General features: G+C 26.1%; 3 protein-coding genes across 4 annotated transcripts in view; 1 reads left to right on the top strand and 2 right to left on the bottom strand.

Moving 5' to 3' along the window:
* Positions 1–2,601: 2,601 nt before the first annotated feature.
* LOC117180289 lies at positions 2,602–8,689 on the bottom strand. 2 transcript variants are annotated; one of them, XM_033372703.1, is made up of 4 exons: positions 8,575–8,678; positions 5,532–5,705; positions 4,616–4,783; positions 2,602–4,539 (listed from the first exon to the last, which is right to left on the bottom strand). In XM_033372703.1, the coding sequence occupies exons 1-4, from the start codon at positions 8,617–8,619 to the stop codon at positions 4,264–4,266; spliced, it is 663 nt and encodes a 220-aa protein (XP_033228594.1). In that variant the 5' UTR covers positions 8,620–8,678; the 3' UTR covers positions 2,602–4,263. The 2 variants fall into 2 exon arrangements, with proteins under 2 accessions (XP_033228594.1, XP_033228595.1); XM_033372704.1 differs by having other exon boundaries at positions 4,392–4,539; positions 4,616–4,679; positions 8,575–8,689.
* Positions 3,594–15,644, top strand: part of LOC117180288 (protein phosphatase PHLPP-like protein) — a 103,607-nt gene continuing 91,556 nt past the window's right edge. The window contains exon 1 of the mRNA XM_033372702.1: positions 3,594–3,808. Within this exon, the coding sequence (XP_033228593.1) occupies positions 3,722–3,808 (87 nt within the window). The 5' untranslated portion in view covers positions 3,594–3,721. The remainder of the gene's footprint in view (positions 3,809–15,644) is intronic.
* On the bottom strand, positions 11,294–15,574 carry LOC117180290. The gene is made up of 4 exons (XM_033372705.1): positions 15,443–15,574; positions 14,650–14,823; positions 12,123–12,290; positions 11,294–11,606 (listed from the first exon to the last, which is right to left on the bottom strand). The coding sequence occupies exons 1-4, from the start codon at positions 15,488–15,490 to the stop codon at positions 11,337–11,339; spliced, it is 660 nt and encodes a 219-aa protein (XP_033228596.1). The 5' UTR covers positions 15,491–15,574; the 3' UTR covers positions 11,294–11,336.

The raw sequence follows: 15,644 nt of genomic DNA, 5'->3' as shown, positions 1-15,644 counted from the left end.
AAATATTTTGTCTAGAATTTATTTTTTATAAGAAAAAAATAAAAGTATTAGGCAATATTAAATTCTTTGTAGGAAATATTCTGTGTAATAAAAATTTTGTGTAGAAAAAATATAACAGTATTAAATACTGTGTGGAAATATATTGTTTAGAAAAAATGTTGTGTATACCTTCTCCTATATTAATAAATCCCATACTCATAATTAATAATAATAAATTCTAGGAAAATTTGAAGAAAAAAAAAACATTCTGGGGACCGTCCATAAACTAAAAGTTACCAATTTAAGGGAGGGATGGGGTAGCAAAAAAGTACTCCTTTTTTCCAATTTTTTTTTTTTAATTTATTTTTTCTATTTTTTCAAGAAACGTCCCCATTTTTCGTCTTATTTTTTCTTTGCTTGAATGGAAACTGAAATAATAGAACTCGAAAAGAAAATTTAAAATTTACTTTGTTTGAGAAGACGACTATTTTAATTTTGTTTCAGAATTCGTTTCGTTTTGTTAATTATTCTACAATTTAGTTTAAAATTCAATTATTTTGTTGAAATTGCATATCTTGGTTAAAAACTATAATTTTTTATGAAAATTATCACTACTTGGTTGAAAATTGAACTACTTTGTTATAAATTCATTTTTCTAGTTTAAGATTCGTCTCTTCCCTTGAAAATGTAAATATTTCATTTTAAATCATTATTTTTTTCGGATTAACAAATCTTCTTTTTCGTAAAATGTTAAACTCGTATTGATAATTAAATTTCTTTAAGATTCATCAATTTATTTAAAAATTGATCTTTTATGGCTGAAAGTGCATGTACTTTTATGAAAATTTGTCTTTTTGGTAGAAAATTAATAAGTTTTGTTTAAAAAGACAACTACATTTTGTTGAGAAAGAGTTATTTTAAACTGAAAATTCACTATTGTAGTTGAGAATTCAACTACTTGATTTCATTTTAAGCTCTTTTGTTAATTTTTGTGAAAATTGATATTTTGGATTGGAAATTGGTATTTTGTAATTAAAAATTCAAATTTTTGGTTAAAATTAATTTATTTGATAGAAAATTCGTCTTTGGTGCAAATTCAATTTTCTTGGTTGAAAATTTATTTTTTTATCGAAGATTTATTATTTTAGTTAAAAATGAATCTCTTTTGTTTAAAACTTAAATACTTTATTTAAAATTCGTGTTATTTGGTTGAGAATGATTTTTTTAATTGAAAATTTAACTATTCCATTTTTTGTGAAAATCGATTTTTTCATTAAAAATTAATACTTTGTAGTTAAAACTTCAACTACTTAGTTGCGAATTCATTCATTTTGTTGAAAACTTATTTTTGAGTAAAAATGTAATCTTCTTAGTTAAAAATTCCACTATTGGGATGAATTAAAAATTTTTTTGTTTGGTATAAAATTTATCTATTTTATTTAAGGATTTGAATATTGTGTTGGAAATTAGACTTTTTGATTGAATATTAACTTTTTTCTTGAATTTCTTGTTATTAAATGGTAATATTTATTAGAAAATCAAATTTGTTCTCAAAAAATAATATTTTCATTTTAAAGATGAAACTATTTTATAGATATTCACTTCGTCGTTTTGAATTGAATATTATACAATTTTTTAGAAAATTTAGATATTTTGTCAATAATTTGGCTTTTTTGGTAAACATTATTTTTTTGGTCCAAAATTTATCTTTATTTTGAAAATTCAACTAGTTGATTAAAAATGTATCTTTTTGTTTGAAAATTCAAGTAGTTGAACTGCTTTTTTAAAAAATCATTTTTTTTATTCACTTTTTTAATTCACACTTGGTTTAAAATTCATCTCACTTGTAGAGAATGTATCTTTCATGCTATAAACCTCAGCTTTCTTGGTTGAAAATTAACTTTTCTAATAAAAACTCAACATTTTGCATGAAAAATCCAACTATCTTCTAAAAAATTAGTGCTAAAAAATATTTGTGTTGAACAGGAAATTTTAAATGACACCATCTGTGAAAGTTCTGCATCCCTTGGAACAGACAAAAAACCTCTGATCAGCTGGTAAAGTCCAGAACAATAGATGTACTTTCACTGTTTCCTCTGAAAACTGGTCCGAAACGCCTGACCCGCCACATGACCGGAAAGATCACTATTTTCATTTCACATTCGAAACGGGCCGTTTGCTTAGGAAAATCAGCAAATCAAATAAAATTTCGAAGAACAAAGAGAGTAATTAGTGTTAAATGTTTAATTTGCATTAGGAGAAAGGACCTCCTTCGCCAGTCAGTCCCGGAGCCAGAAACTCTTTAGTCCCCGAATTTCTTAAATGCATATTGTTAATTAAACATTTTTTTTTTGTAAATCAAGTTACCTCTTCTAAAACAATTGACATTTTAACCAAATTGTTTTTGAAACTACCAGGTGTTATTACTTAGCATCAACCAACCAGGAACTGTTTGGTCTCCGAATTTTTTGAAGGCATATTTTTAATTAAACTTTTTTTATAATTCAGGCTACATCTTCTAAATAATAATTGACATTTCAACGTAAATGTTTTTGAAACTATTAGATGTTTTTTTCATAATGAAAAAAATGTTTGGTTGGGTTTGGATATGTTACTGCTATTTTATTAGTTAGGACAATCATCTTCTTGTTTGTGGTACCGATTGAATAATCACTTCAACTAATGGAATTGTTGTGCCAGATAATAAATTAGCACTATAAACTGTTAAAATACCACCACCAATCAATAAAATAGTAGTGTTATATCTTACTAACTAAATATTTTGCTCAACTAACCATTTTTCACTACAGAATTAATTAGATTATGATAAGAGGAATAAAATTTTCATGAACATGTTTGCATCTAATACATAGCTTATGTGGAAAAGCTCAAACAAGTTTTGCAAAATATTCTCTTGGAGCCCGATTTCAGTTTAAAATTATTCAAATTTTTAAATCTACTTTTCTCATTCAGGTATAATAGAGAAAACAAAAATTTTCTGAAACGCGTTGCGAAAGAAGCAACTGCCTGCAGGATCTTCTCATTGTTGAAAGATTGAAGTCGGTTTAAAAAATATAAATTTTAATGATTGTAGGTCAAATTCCAGTTCAAACAAATCTTATTGCAAAACTTGTTTGTCTTTTTTATGACGTAGGCTGTTGGTCAGATTCTAAAATGGACAAAACAGTTTTTATTTCAGTTATCATAATCTAATGATTTATGAAGAAGAACCTGAAATATCCATAAAATTATTGATTTCAACAACACCTAATAGTTAAAAACTTTTTATCAAAATTCCGATAATTTCAAGAGACGTTTGTAATAAAATTTTTAATTAACGCTTTTTAGTGAACAACCATATGTTCGCGATAATATCGTTTACCATCGGATTCAGCATATCGTTCTGCATAACATCTGAATATTTTTGAAGTGGCGCTCCTACAAATTGTTACTTTCGAAATTCAGTTAGAAGAACTTAAAAGATACTTGAATTCCATTTAAAATTATATGCACTAGGTTGTTGTAAAAAAATTTGTTTGGAAAATCTTTTTTGACATATAATTTCAAAGTCATACTTTTAAATTGAACCGTACTGAAGATTAAATTTCCGTTTCGCACAAATATTATCTCTAGATAAAAATCTGCAATTAAATAAAAAGAAATCTTTGATAACAAGAATCTTAATCTAAGAAAAGTCACGACGCTAAGAACTGCATGCTCAAATGTATTTCCGTGAGAAAAAATGGTGCATGTTGGAAATCTCATCGCCATCGTGGAAGAATATGACTTTGACAAGGACACGATGGAAACTGATTCTCTGGAGATTGAGGTAATTAAAATAATTTAAGGTTTTATATTGCGAAAAAAACTAGGCTAACCTTTTCTGCGTCCCTTTTCAGGTCTTACTTCAGGACATCATGTCACTTTATCTCATTTAAAAACTCAAAAGTCTCTTTTGACTAAAAAATCGCTGCGTCTTAATTGAGCCGCTCTCTGGAAAAACAACTAAGTGAAATCAGGTTTTGGCATGAAATTAAAAGGAAAACGTTTAAAAATGTATTTTTAAAAACCAAAAACTACGTCTTTTTTATCATGCAAACATTTTCAAAAGTCAAGAATATCCTTTTTGGTCTTTAAAAAAGACATTTTGAAAAGTTTTTTAAACAATTCGGTGCTAAAACGCAAATAGACATAACTGTTTTTCCCAGAGAAAGCCTCAATTTAAAACCAATATTTAACTAAAAATACAGTTTTTTCTGCGTATGAGTCTTAATCTCTATAAATTTATTGAAGGCATTCTTTAAGCCTATTATGAAGATTTGTTATCTCTTTGTTTATTCCTGTCAAAACTTCAGCATTGCAATCTAAGGTGTCACTAAGTATTTTGGGTTTTATGGTACTCCCTTCAATCTTAAGAGTAACCAATTTCTCCAGTAAATCCATCAAAGAAATTTCGATTTTCTTTAGTTTCATTGAGATACATTCATCCTCTAGTTTAGCTATCTTTGAGGAGCAGCTTTCTTTAACTGATTGCAAATCACTTAAAATCTGCATGCTTGTCTGTAAAATAATAAATATAATACATAATTGTTTAAAAAATATTATAATCAAAGTCTTATTAATTTAATCAAATTACCCTGTGCCCATCTTGAATTTTGTTTCGAATTGGGTTTGCGAATTCCAATGCATGCCTGCCGCAGCTGAAAAGAGGAGATGCCACTCCTTCGATTATGTCGCTCAATTTTTTTCTTTCAGAAGCAATGCAGTCCTTTTGTTCCTTTGTTTCAGCCGATTTATTTACATTCTACAGGGTAAAATTAAACTAAATAATAAAAAAAATTTAGTTTGAATTTGAATAACAACTATCATAATGATAGAGACCAAACCAATTTTTCTTATCCTTCTTCTTACATGAAAAGGATGTTTCTTGACATAAATTGAATTTCCTCGCAAAGTTAAGGATGAGAGGATTTCCATTTATTTTGAATAAAATTTGTTGTGGAAAACATTTTATGACAAGCTGCATCCAATTGTCGAGTTAATTTTGTTTGTATAAAGAACATATCCACGTCGTTCAAAACAAAAGAGACAAGAGTATGATGCTTTTGTTTGAAAATTAACTTCATCTCTGAGTGACTTTAGGAACATTCAAATAATAAATAAAACGAAAACTTTATTTTCTATTAGTTTGAACTGAGGTCGCTTTACCTTTTGTAAAAAAATTTCTAAATGAAAAAATAATTTTATTTCTTTTATGATTTGTGTAGCTTTCTTCTATTTGACCAGATAATGTACAAATCATTAGTCGCAACATTTTTATAAAATTTTTTCTTTTAATTTTTCAAAATGAACATTATAAAACCAAAATTTTCATAATTGGAAAATTAGAACCTTAACAATAATAACATTTATGCTAACATTTTTCAGGTGGAAATTGTTTATCAAAAAAATTTTGTATTGATTTTTGTGTTTTAGCATCAATTTAAGACTCAAAGATGAACCATAAACCACGAAGAAGAATTTATAAAATGGAATAACTATTTATTACTTACATTAAAGAGAATATATGTGGAATTCCATGTTTCAAATAAGGAAAATGTAGCCACATCTTTTACATTGCTTAACATCATTATTACTGAATTGAAAAAATCTTGGTCAGAATAAAGAGTTTCTTCAGCCACATCATTCGCGAGTTTTTTTATTTTTGTGATTGAATCACCTTCCACCTAGAAATTCATTATAATCTATATATTATTATATTATATATTAAAAATTAAATATATTTTTACAAAAAAGTTAGGGTATGCCTATATATTACGTGACACTATGAAGAGTGGTTGGGGTGAAAAAGGTTTTGTAACACGTGACACTTATCTGATCAAAAAATAAAATTTAAATCCGTGACGATATATTAAAAACCAATATTATTTTTAAAAAAAGAATTTTTTTAGGTGCATTTTCAGAAAAATCTGTTCAATGGTAAGGACAAAAAGATCATTTTTTCAGAAGGCAGGAAGGAAGTTTCAATAAGGAAAGTTAAATTTTCAACAAAAATGTTCATTTGCAGACAAAAAAGCTGAATTTTCAAACGAGAAAGATTACTTTTCTGTGATAAAAAACGAATTTTCAATCCAAAAAGGCGAAATTTTAACGAAACAGTTGAATTTTCGACAAAAAGATTATTTAAACTAAATCATTGAATTTGCATCTGAATGATTAAAATTCCAACAAAATATTTCCGGTTTTTACAAAATATTTGAATTTCTCATCTCTAGAGATAAATTTTTATCCAAGAAGAAATTTTTTATCAAAATACTCATTTTTAATATAAAAAAAAGTTTTCAGCCAAAAATGTAAAAGTTAAATTTGTCGTTCAAAAAACTAATTTTCAACGAGGCGAAAAGCAAATTTTCATCCATAATCTAATAAAATAGATAAATTTCCAACTAAACTATTGAATTTTTGACTAAAAAAGATTAGTTTAACAAAATTTGCAGCCAAATAATGGAAGTTTTAACAATAAAAGGACATTATTTACCTCTAAAGATGAATTTTCAACTAAAAAATATTTAAATTTTTAACAAAAAGGATCATTTTTCGACCTAATAGTTCAATTTAAGATATGAAATATAACTTTTTAACCAAAAATGGAATAGCGATACAAAATTATTTTTAACCGAAAAAAAAACTATTTTTTACCTAAAGAGTTACATTTTTCAAATAAATAGTTGAATTTTAGAAAAAAAAGTAGTTTGGTTAAAAAAAATGGATTTTCTATACAAAATTTTATTTTCAAGCATATAGTTTGATAAATAGTTTAGAAAGATTAATTTTCTACCAAAAAAAGCTCAATTTTCAAAACGACCTTTCAACAAATAAAAAATACAAATTTTCAACTACTTGAATTTAACTAAAAAAATTTATTCTTAACAAAATATATTAATTTTTTACCAAATAGTTGCATTTTCATTTCATAAAGGAAATTTTCTTACGAAAATGGAATAGCTACATTTTCTGTTAAAAAAGAATAATTTTCAATAGCTTAGTTTTCTACCAAAGTAATTGAATTCAAGAATTTTTAACAAAAAAGTTAATCGAAGATAAAATAATTTTATTTTCAACTAAAATTATCAATTGTTAACGAAAACAAATGTATTTATTATAGAAATTCAAATTTAAGCAAATTAATTGTTTTTTCAATAAAAAAATTAATTTATAGCGAAACATGTAATACTTAATACGTAAAGAGAAAATTAATTCTAAATAAAAAACAGTAGGATTCCATAAAAAAGAGAAATTTTTAACATAAAAGTAAAATCCTGAATCTAATCAGAGTTATTGTCAGCCAAGCAGTTGTATTTTTAACTAAAAATTATTAATCTGCTACCAAAAGGGACCAATTTTCATTAAAAAACATAACTGTTCAATTTGAAAAATCAATGCTTAAATAAAATAATTAATCTTCAACAATAAAATTAAGTTTTCAATGAAAGAATTCAACTTTTAATCAAAAATTTGATTTTGAAACCAAGAAGATTACTTTTCCACAAAGAAAGCATGAATTATGGACAAAATACAAAAAATTTAAGCCAAATGCTTAAAATTTTTTATTAAAAAAGATTAATTTTCAACCAAAAGTGGAAAAGTTTTCAGTTAAAAAATGAATTTCTAACCCACAATGAAACAAATTTTAATTAAATTAGTTAAATTGTCAACCAAAAAGATGAAAGAAAATTTTTTAACATAGAATGGAATTATTAAATTTTCAGTCAAAAGAATTAATTTTCGACCAAATATGATGAACAAAATAGTTAAATCTTTAACCAAAAATATGAATCAACACCAAAAAAATTAAATTTTTTAATCATGGAGTTCAACTTTTCACTAAGCAGTTAAATTTTTTACCAAAAAACTTTTTTTTAATTGTTGCATATTAAACAAACAAAAATTAATCCTTCAACAAAAAATTATAAATAAATAGTATCATTGTTTAACCAAACGAGATGAATTATGATATAAAATTTTAATAGTAGACTTTTCAACAAAAAAAAAGAATTTTTCGACAAAAGGGGGAAAAGAGTTTTAACAACTCATTATTCATTCTTCGATTAACACTTATATCAAATTATATATTATATTTTGTATTTAAATCTTTAAATATATATATTGTATTTATATAGTAGGCTTTTCAAGCAAAAATATTAACTTTTAACGTTTTTTCAAGTTTCTTAAAACCAGGGGGAAAAATAGTTCTTCAACAAAGGGAGAAAAGAGTTTTAACAACTCATTATTCATTCTTCAATTAATAGTTACATAAAATTATATATTATATTTTCTATTTAAAAATAGTAGTGAGGTATCCTTTAGTGTCACGTAAAATTTCGGGTTGGGTGGGGGGCTCACCGAAATGTCGCAAATTGTCACAAAGTTCAGGGGAGGGGAGTCAAAATTAATATAAATAAATTATTATTATGTAAATAAATAAATTTCTACAAATAACTGGGTGAAGTATACATCAATAAATGAAATAATAATAATAATAATAATGATAATAATAATAATAATAATAATAATAATAATAATAATAATAATGACCTGAAGAACGTAAAGAGCAGATAAAGTCATCAGTGGGAACTTCATACTTTTCACTTAATTAGCTGGTGGCCTGACACGAACTATAACCCGTAGGCCACTTTGACTTTTTATATAATAATCGTGGGGCATTCCGTAAAGTTATAAAGAGGTGGAAAATATCTCAGTTTGTCCTCATTTTTTATATATTATTGCAAACATTTTTTTATATAAGCTTACATTATCAATATCGCGCGTCGCGCGCGTGCAGTTTTTCTACTTAAGTGAAAAAACAATTTTAAATTACAAATGAAAATTTTAATAACAATTTATTATTTTTATTTATTCATATATATATATATAACTTTCATTTGTTGTTAAGATCATATAAATATAATTGTTTTATGTACGATTCTTGAGAATAATTAAAATGACTTTTGAAGATTTCAGATGTGTTGAATCAAAATTTAAACAAAAAAATTAATTTTCAACTAAATAGTTCAATGTTCAACTAGAAAAAAATTAATTAACAACGAAAAATGTATTGATTTTCACAACAACAAAATTAGTTTTAAATCAAAAACATTTGAGACAAAATTTTTATCAAATAGTTGAATTTTCTACCAAATAGATAAGTTTTCTACTAAGAAAATTAATTTTCCATTAAAAAAGACGAATTTTGAACGTAAGCAAAACTATGCATTTTTAAATAAATTTATGAATATTTGAACAAAGAAAAATAAATTTGTCGCAAAGTAGTTTAACTTTTAAGTAAGTAGTTGAATTTTCAACAAAAAATGTAAGTTCTCAACGAAAAAGGTCATAGTTGACATTTCAACTAGAAAAAATATTTAATTTAAAAAAAAAAATCAGTAGAATTCATCGATAAAATATCAATTTTTAACAAAGTAGGTAAATCCTCTACCAGATAGATTAATTTTCTACCAGAAAGATATTTTTTAAACAAAAAGATGAATTTTTAAATCAATTCATAAATTTTGAACCAAAAAAGTATATTTTTAACTGTGCAGTTTTAATTTTAAGCACGTGGTTAAATTTAAAGAAAAAAATAAGATTTTAACGAAAAATTCAACAGTTTCAAAAAATTTTCGATTTTGAATCAGAAAGAATTGAATTTATAAAAAATAAGATAAATTTTCAGGAAAGTAGTTGAATTGTCAACCAAAACAGAGATGAATATTTAAACATCTTTTAAACTACTTAAACTCGATCTATTCCAAAATGTAGAAAAATCTTTTAAAAATAAAAAAATTCTCAAAATATTTCAAATTTTCTTCGACAATTTCAGCAGTCTTTCAAAATGTTTTAAAATGTTTTTAATTATTCTTTAAAAATGTCCTTTTTTGTCATTTACTTTAAAAAATTTTCTAGAAATCATTTTAAAAAATGTGTTTTATTTTCTTAAGACCTGATCAAATTCTTTAAAATCTTTACAAATTTATATTTAGTTTCAAATTTCTTGAAATATTTGGAAATTTTTAGTTATTTTCTTATCTTTCAATAACCTAAAAATATTGCCTAAACTTACTTGAATTTTTTCTAAAATCTTCTAATCTTGCAAAATTCAATAATGTGGTTTTAAACTTTTATATATTCCCTTTAAAAAAATTTAGGAACTCATTTGAAACGTTTTAAGATCTTTTGCATAATCATTTTAAATTTTCTTATGAATTCTAATAAAATTATTTATATTACTAAAATCTTTCAAATTTCTTAAAAAGTTTGTTGTTTTTTATATCTTAAAACCTAAAAACATTAACATTTTTTCTACTTTTTCGAAATCTTTTCAATCCTTTCAAATCTGTTAAGCCTTCCAAATATCATCTTAACTTATTTAACTTTTTTCTAAAAATTCTTTTGAATTATGCAAAATTATTAAGATTGCCTTGAAATCTTTCACCTAATTTTTTTAGTTTTTTATAACCTTTAAAAAATATTTTGCAATATTTTTTTATATTATTCCGAAATTATTTTTTTTTCAAATAGAGAATGGCCGTGGCTGCGCGTACCAGAATTTCTGTTTGAAAATCCAGATTTTTACGGTAAATGTAAAAAATTCTATGAAAAATCATTAAAAATATTATTATTTACAATTTTAACAAAATTAAAAAATTTTAGTTAAAAATCATTCATATTATAAATTTGTCGTCTTGAAACTTTCAAAAAAAATGTTAAAACTTCTAAATTTGGTTAAATCCAACAAAAAAACTGCATTTTTGTTTAAATAGTTAAAAATCTACTCAAATCTTAAGTTATACTAATATTTTTTAGTATTTTAAATATTTTCAAATATTTTAAATATTCTCCTAAAACTGATTTGTTACCATTTAAATTTAAATAATTCAGTTTTCCTACAAATTTTTTAAATTCTTCAAAATTAAGAAAATTTCTTTCAGGATATTTTAAAATCATCAAAACTTATAATTCATTTTTTCAAATAAAACCTGAATCATTTTTAATTTTCTCATAAATCTTATTTTCCGTATTTTGAAGTGTTTCTTAACAAAAATAATCATGCCGAAAAATCGGAATCGTTATTAATAGATAAACAAACTTGGAATCTAAATCTGCAAAATAAAAATGATCAAAACATTCCTTACTTTAAATAATTATTACAAAGTCCATTATTTAATATATTATATGAAGATGGTATTTTTTATTAATAAATCTTGTTTTAAAATAAATTTTCAGTTTGGTATTACCAAAATAATGTTTCGAAACATTTTTTAATAAAATTTTCTTTATTTCAATATTTATATTTTAAATTAAAGACATTTCTTAAGAGTTTCTTGGATATTTGTTACTGACTCGTGTATTTCGGTCAAAATCTTTGCATTGCAATGCATCACGTCACTCAATATTCTAGGTTTTATGGTGCCCGCTTGAATGTTGTAAATTTCCACTTGCCCCTGGATTCCCTTTAGAGAAGATTTAAGTTCATCTACTTTAAGAGAAATACATTCTTCTTGCTTTTCAGTCTTTGCTCCACAAGTATTTTTCAGCTGGTTCAAGTCGTCCTGGATCTTTATACATGCCTGTGGAATAGTCATTATTACAAAATTTGATGTTAAAACAATCACTTCGGAAAAATAATTTTTTAGGAACAAGAAAAAAATTTTGCCTTAGCCCGGATTTGAACTGGGAACGCCACTCTCTATGAGCGGAGCATTAACCAACTACTCCACCGAGGCCTCAGCAGATCTTTTTTTGTTCTCCATAACTAATTTTTTCATGGGAATACTATACGAATTCGCGGTTCAAATCCCGCCTGAGGCAGATTTTTTACTGTTCTACAAAAATTGTTTGTCCAAAGTAGATCTGTTTAACATCAATTTTTTATTAAAAACTCATTTCTAAATGGCAAGAACATCATTCAAATATTTATTTGTTCAATAGTTATTATCTATAATTATTGTCAACCTCTTTCAAGGGTTTCCAAATAGCTTTATTGACAAAAACTAGTTTTAATATTTATTAATAATTAATTAATGTTTCAATTTGATCGCTGAAAGTAATTTTTATGTAATTTTATTCGTTCTGATAGAAATTACCTGATGTGCCCCTTGAATGTTTTTTCGAGTTGGTTCACCAATCTCCAAAGAATTCCGGACACACTTGTCAAGTTTGAAAACCGCTCCTTCAATTATTTGTCGTAAATTGCTTTTTTGAGAGGCAATACAATCCTTCTCTTCTTTTGTTTTTGATTTTTCTGTGAGGATCTAGAAATTTAAGTATAAACGTAAAATAGATTGCGTGTACAAAACTGTTAATAGTAGAGTAAAAATTTTTGTAAGAAAGTACATGAAATAATTTGAAAAATATCCTCATAGCTTGATTAGAAAAAATCCTAATTCGATCAGAAAAAAATCATCATGGCTCTATCAGAAAAAAATCTTCTAAGTTCGATCTGCAAAAAATCATTGTTTCTCGATTAGGAAAAAATTCTCGACACTCGATTAAGATCCTCGTTGGTAGATCAGAAAATCATCATAGCTTCATCAAAAACAATTCCCATAACTAATATGAAAAAATTCTTATAACTCGATTAGAAAAAATTTTCGATAGCTCGAGTATAGTAAATTCTCATGAATTTTGCAAAAATTCATTATAAGCCGATCCGAAGAAACAATAATGGCTCAATTAGAAAAATATCCACATGACTCGATCAAAAAAAAATCCTCATAGGTCAATAGGAAAAAATCCTTATGACTTGAACAGAAAAAAAATGTCTCGACCATAATCAATCCTCATGATGAATACCAAAACATCCTCATGTCTTGATCAGGAAAGTCTTTATTACCCGATCAAAATAAATCCTCATAGCACATACCAAAAATCCTCATAACTTAATGAAAAAAAATCTTGTGACTAGATCAGAAAAAAATCTTCATCACTGGAAAACAAAACAAACCCTCATGACTCGATAAGAGAAAAGACTTAATGGCTCAACTGAAAACAATCCTCATGGCTAATGAAAAACAAAATCCTCATAGCTCGATCCGAAACAAATCTACATTGCTCGATAAAAATAAATCCTCATGGTTTGTACAAAAAATACTCATAACTCAATTAAAAAAAATCATAATGATCTGAAAATGTTGACATGGTCCCATCAGAAAAAAATCCTTGTCACTGGATCGGAAAAACCCCTCATGACTTGATAAGAAAAAATCCTCATTACTCGACCAGAAAAAAATCTGTATCGCTCAAACGACAAAAAAGTCCTCATAGAATGATCAGAATCATCATCAGTTAATCTGAAGAAAATGTTCGTGACTTGATAAAAAAAAAATTTTTTTAACCTCAAAGCTTGATCACAAAAATTTCCTCATTGCTAGTATTAAACAATCCTAATGACTCGAGCAGAAAAATCCTCATAGATTGATCAGGAAAAATTCTTCTAGCTCGTTCACAAAAAATCATTATGGCTAGTACAACAAACTCTTTATGGCTCGAACAGAAAAAAATGGCTCATTCAAAATCAATCCTGATAAATAATACAAAAAAATCATCATATCTCGATCAAGAAAATCGTCATTGCCCGATCAAAATAAAGCCTCATAGCTTGTACAAATAATGTTCATGGCTCGATCAGAAGAAATTCACATGGCTTAATAAAAAAAAAACCTCATGGCTCGATGAAAAAATATTCACGAGACGTGATCACAAAAAAAATCTAGTAAAAAATCCTCATAGCTCGATACGAAAAAAAAACCTTCTTTGCTTGATGAAAATAAATCCTCATGTCTTGTATAAAAAATATTCATTATTCGATTAAAAATCCTCGTGATTTGAAAAAGTGCACATGGTGTGATCAGAAAAAAATCCTCATCAGAAAAAACCCTCATGAATTGATAGAAAAAAATCCTCATAACTAGATCGGAAAAAATCTGTATCGTGAAAACAACAAAAAATCCTCATCGAATGATCAGAATCATTATCGATTGATCAGAAGACAATCCTCATGGCTTGATAAGAAGAAAATCCTGATCGCTCAATTAGAAAAAAATTCTTAAAGCTTGATCTGAAAAAAAATCCACATAGCTCGATCAACAAAAATCAGCAGGGCTGTTACAAAAAAAACTTCATAGCTCGAGCGGAAACTAATATCCTCATCGCTAAATCAGGAAAAAAAATCTTGTCACTTGATCAGAATCCTTATCGGCCCAATCAGAAAATATCCTGATACCTCAATTAAAAATTAAAATTCTCATAGCTTAAAAAAATCAGCATGGCTAGATCAAAAAACTTAAAGACTAGTACACCAAATTTTGTGTAGCTCGATAAAAAAAAACTCATGACTGGATCAGAAAAAATCCTCATCACTTGATCAGAAGAAAATCTTAATGACTCGATCAGAACAAAAATCCTTATTCTTATGGATCAGTATCGGTATTTTTTTTTTAAGCAAAAGTTTATACAATTAGTATAAAAGAACCAATAATAAACTCAAACCGGAAGCTCAAACCCATTATTCCTAAAAATAAAAGACCCACAAATATGAGTCCCAAATAAAATGGAGGAGCACGCAACCGAAAAAAGTAATTTACAAAAAATACTTTATAATTAATTACTCACATCTGTAAGGTTGAACGTAGCTTTCCATGATTCACCTAAAGCTTCTGTTGTCGTATCTTTTAAAATACTTAACGTAACTAGAATCCAAGTGTTAAGCTGTCGATCATAATCAACTATATTTTGAGTTGTCTCATCTGCTACAGCCTTAAATTCACTTATGGAATCGCTTTTCGCCTGTTATTAAATAAACAAATTAATTAGCAATTAAAAAAGGTGGAAAATATCCGACTCTTTTATCATTTCTTTCTAAAAATAAATTCTATTTGTTACATAATTCCTATACTCAAGATATAATTTTCCTTGCAGATTTAGCATCAATTTAACTTGATTTACGTTATGATTGAAATATATCCGGAAAAGTGATGTCATAAAGTTGATTATGAAATTCTAAATATGTAAATTAGCACGCGATGATCACACATTTGCAGCTGAAATTCACTCATCAATTTTCCAATTCTCGGTCGGCGAACCAATGACCCCTTTTTTATTTTTGTTCCACTTGAATCTGCAGGTAGTTGGCTTGCCAAAAATCAGATGAAAAAAAGTTATTTATGATTTGACAAATTAAATTTTATGTTCAGTAATGTCTTATAAAAATACATGATTTTTTATAAAAAAAAGATTCAAACTTGCAAAAACTAATTATTTTAAACAATATTTTTTGCAACATAGGATATACATTTTTTTAGAGTTTTAATTTATGACAGGACAATTACCTTAACAGATCAAGATCGTAAAAATTATTTTTTCCTCAAAAAATTTTAGCAAATGAATCTATTGATTAAAAACTTACGTAAAAAACACAGAAAGCAGACAAAATATAAAGAATGGCGAAATTCATGATTTCACTTATTATTCAACCAGTGGTTTGCCACAAACTGAAATCCAATGGAAACAACTGCGGCTTTTATTAGGAATGCGTTGGTCGTGTTCAAAGTTGGATTCTGCATCTTCGTTTATTTCGCCTCATCTCATTTAAATTCTCTCATCATTAT

This window comes from Belonocnema kinseyi, chromosome 9, assembly GCF_010883055.1.
Source record: "Belonocnema kinseyi isolate 2016_QV_RU_SX_M_011 chromosome 9, B_treatae_v1, whole genome shotgun sequence".
NCBI classification, from domain to species: Eukaryota; Metazoa; Arthropoda; class Insecta; order Hymenoptera; family Cynipidae; genus Belonocnema; species Belonocnema kinseyi.
The sequence above is the reverse complement of the archived record's forward strand: the minus strand, read 5'-3'. Positions and strand labels throughout refer to the sequence as shown.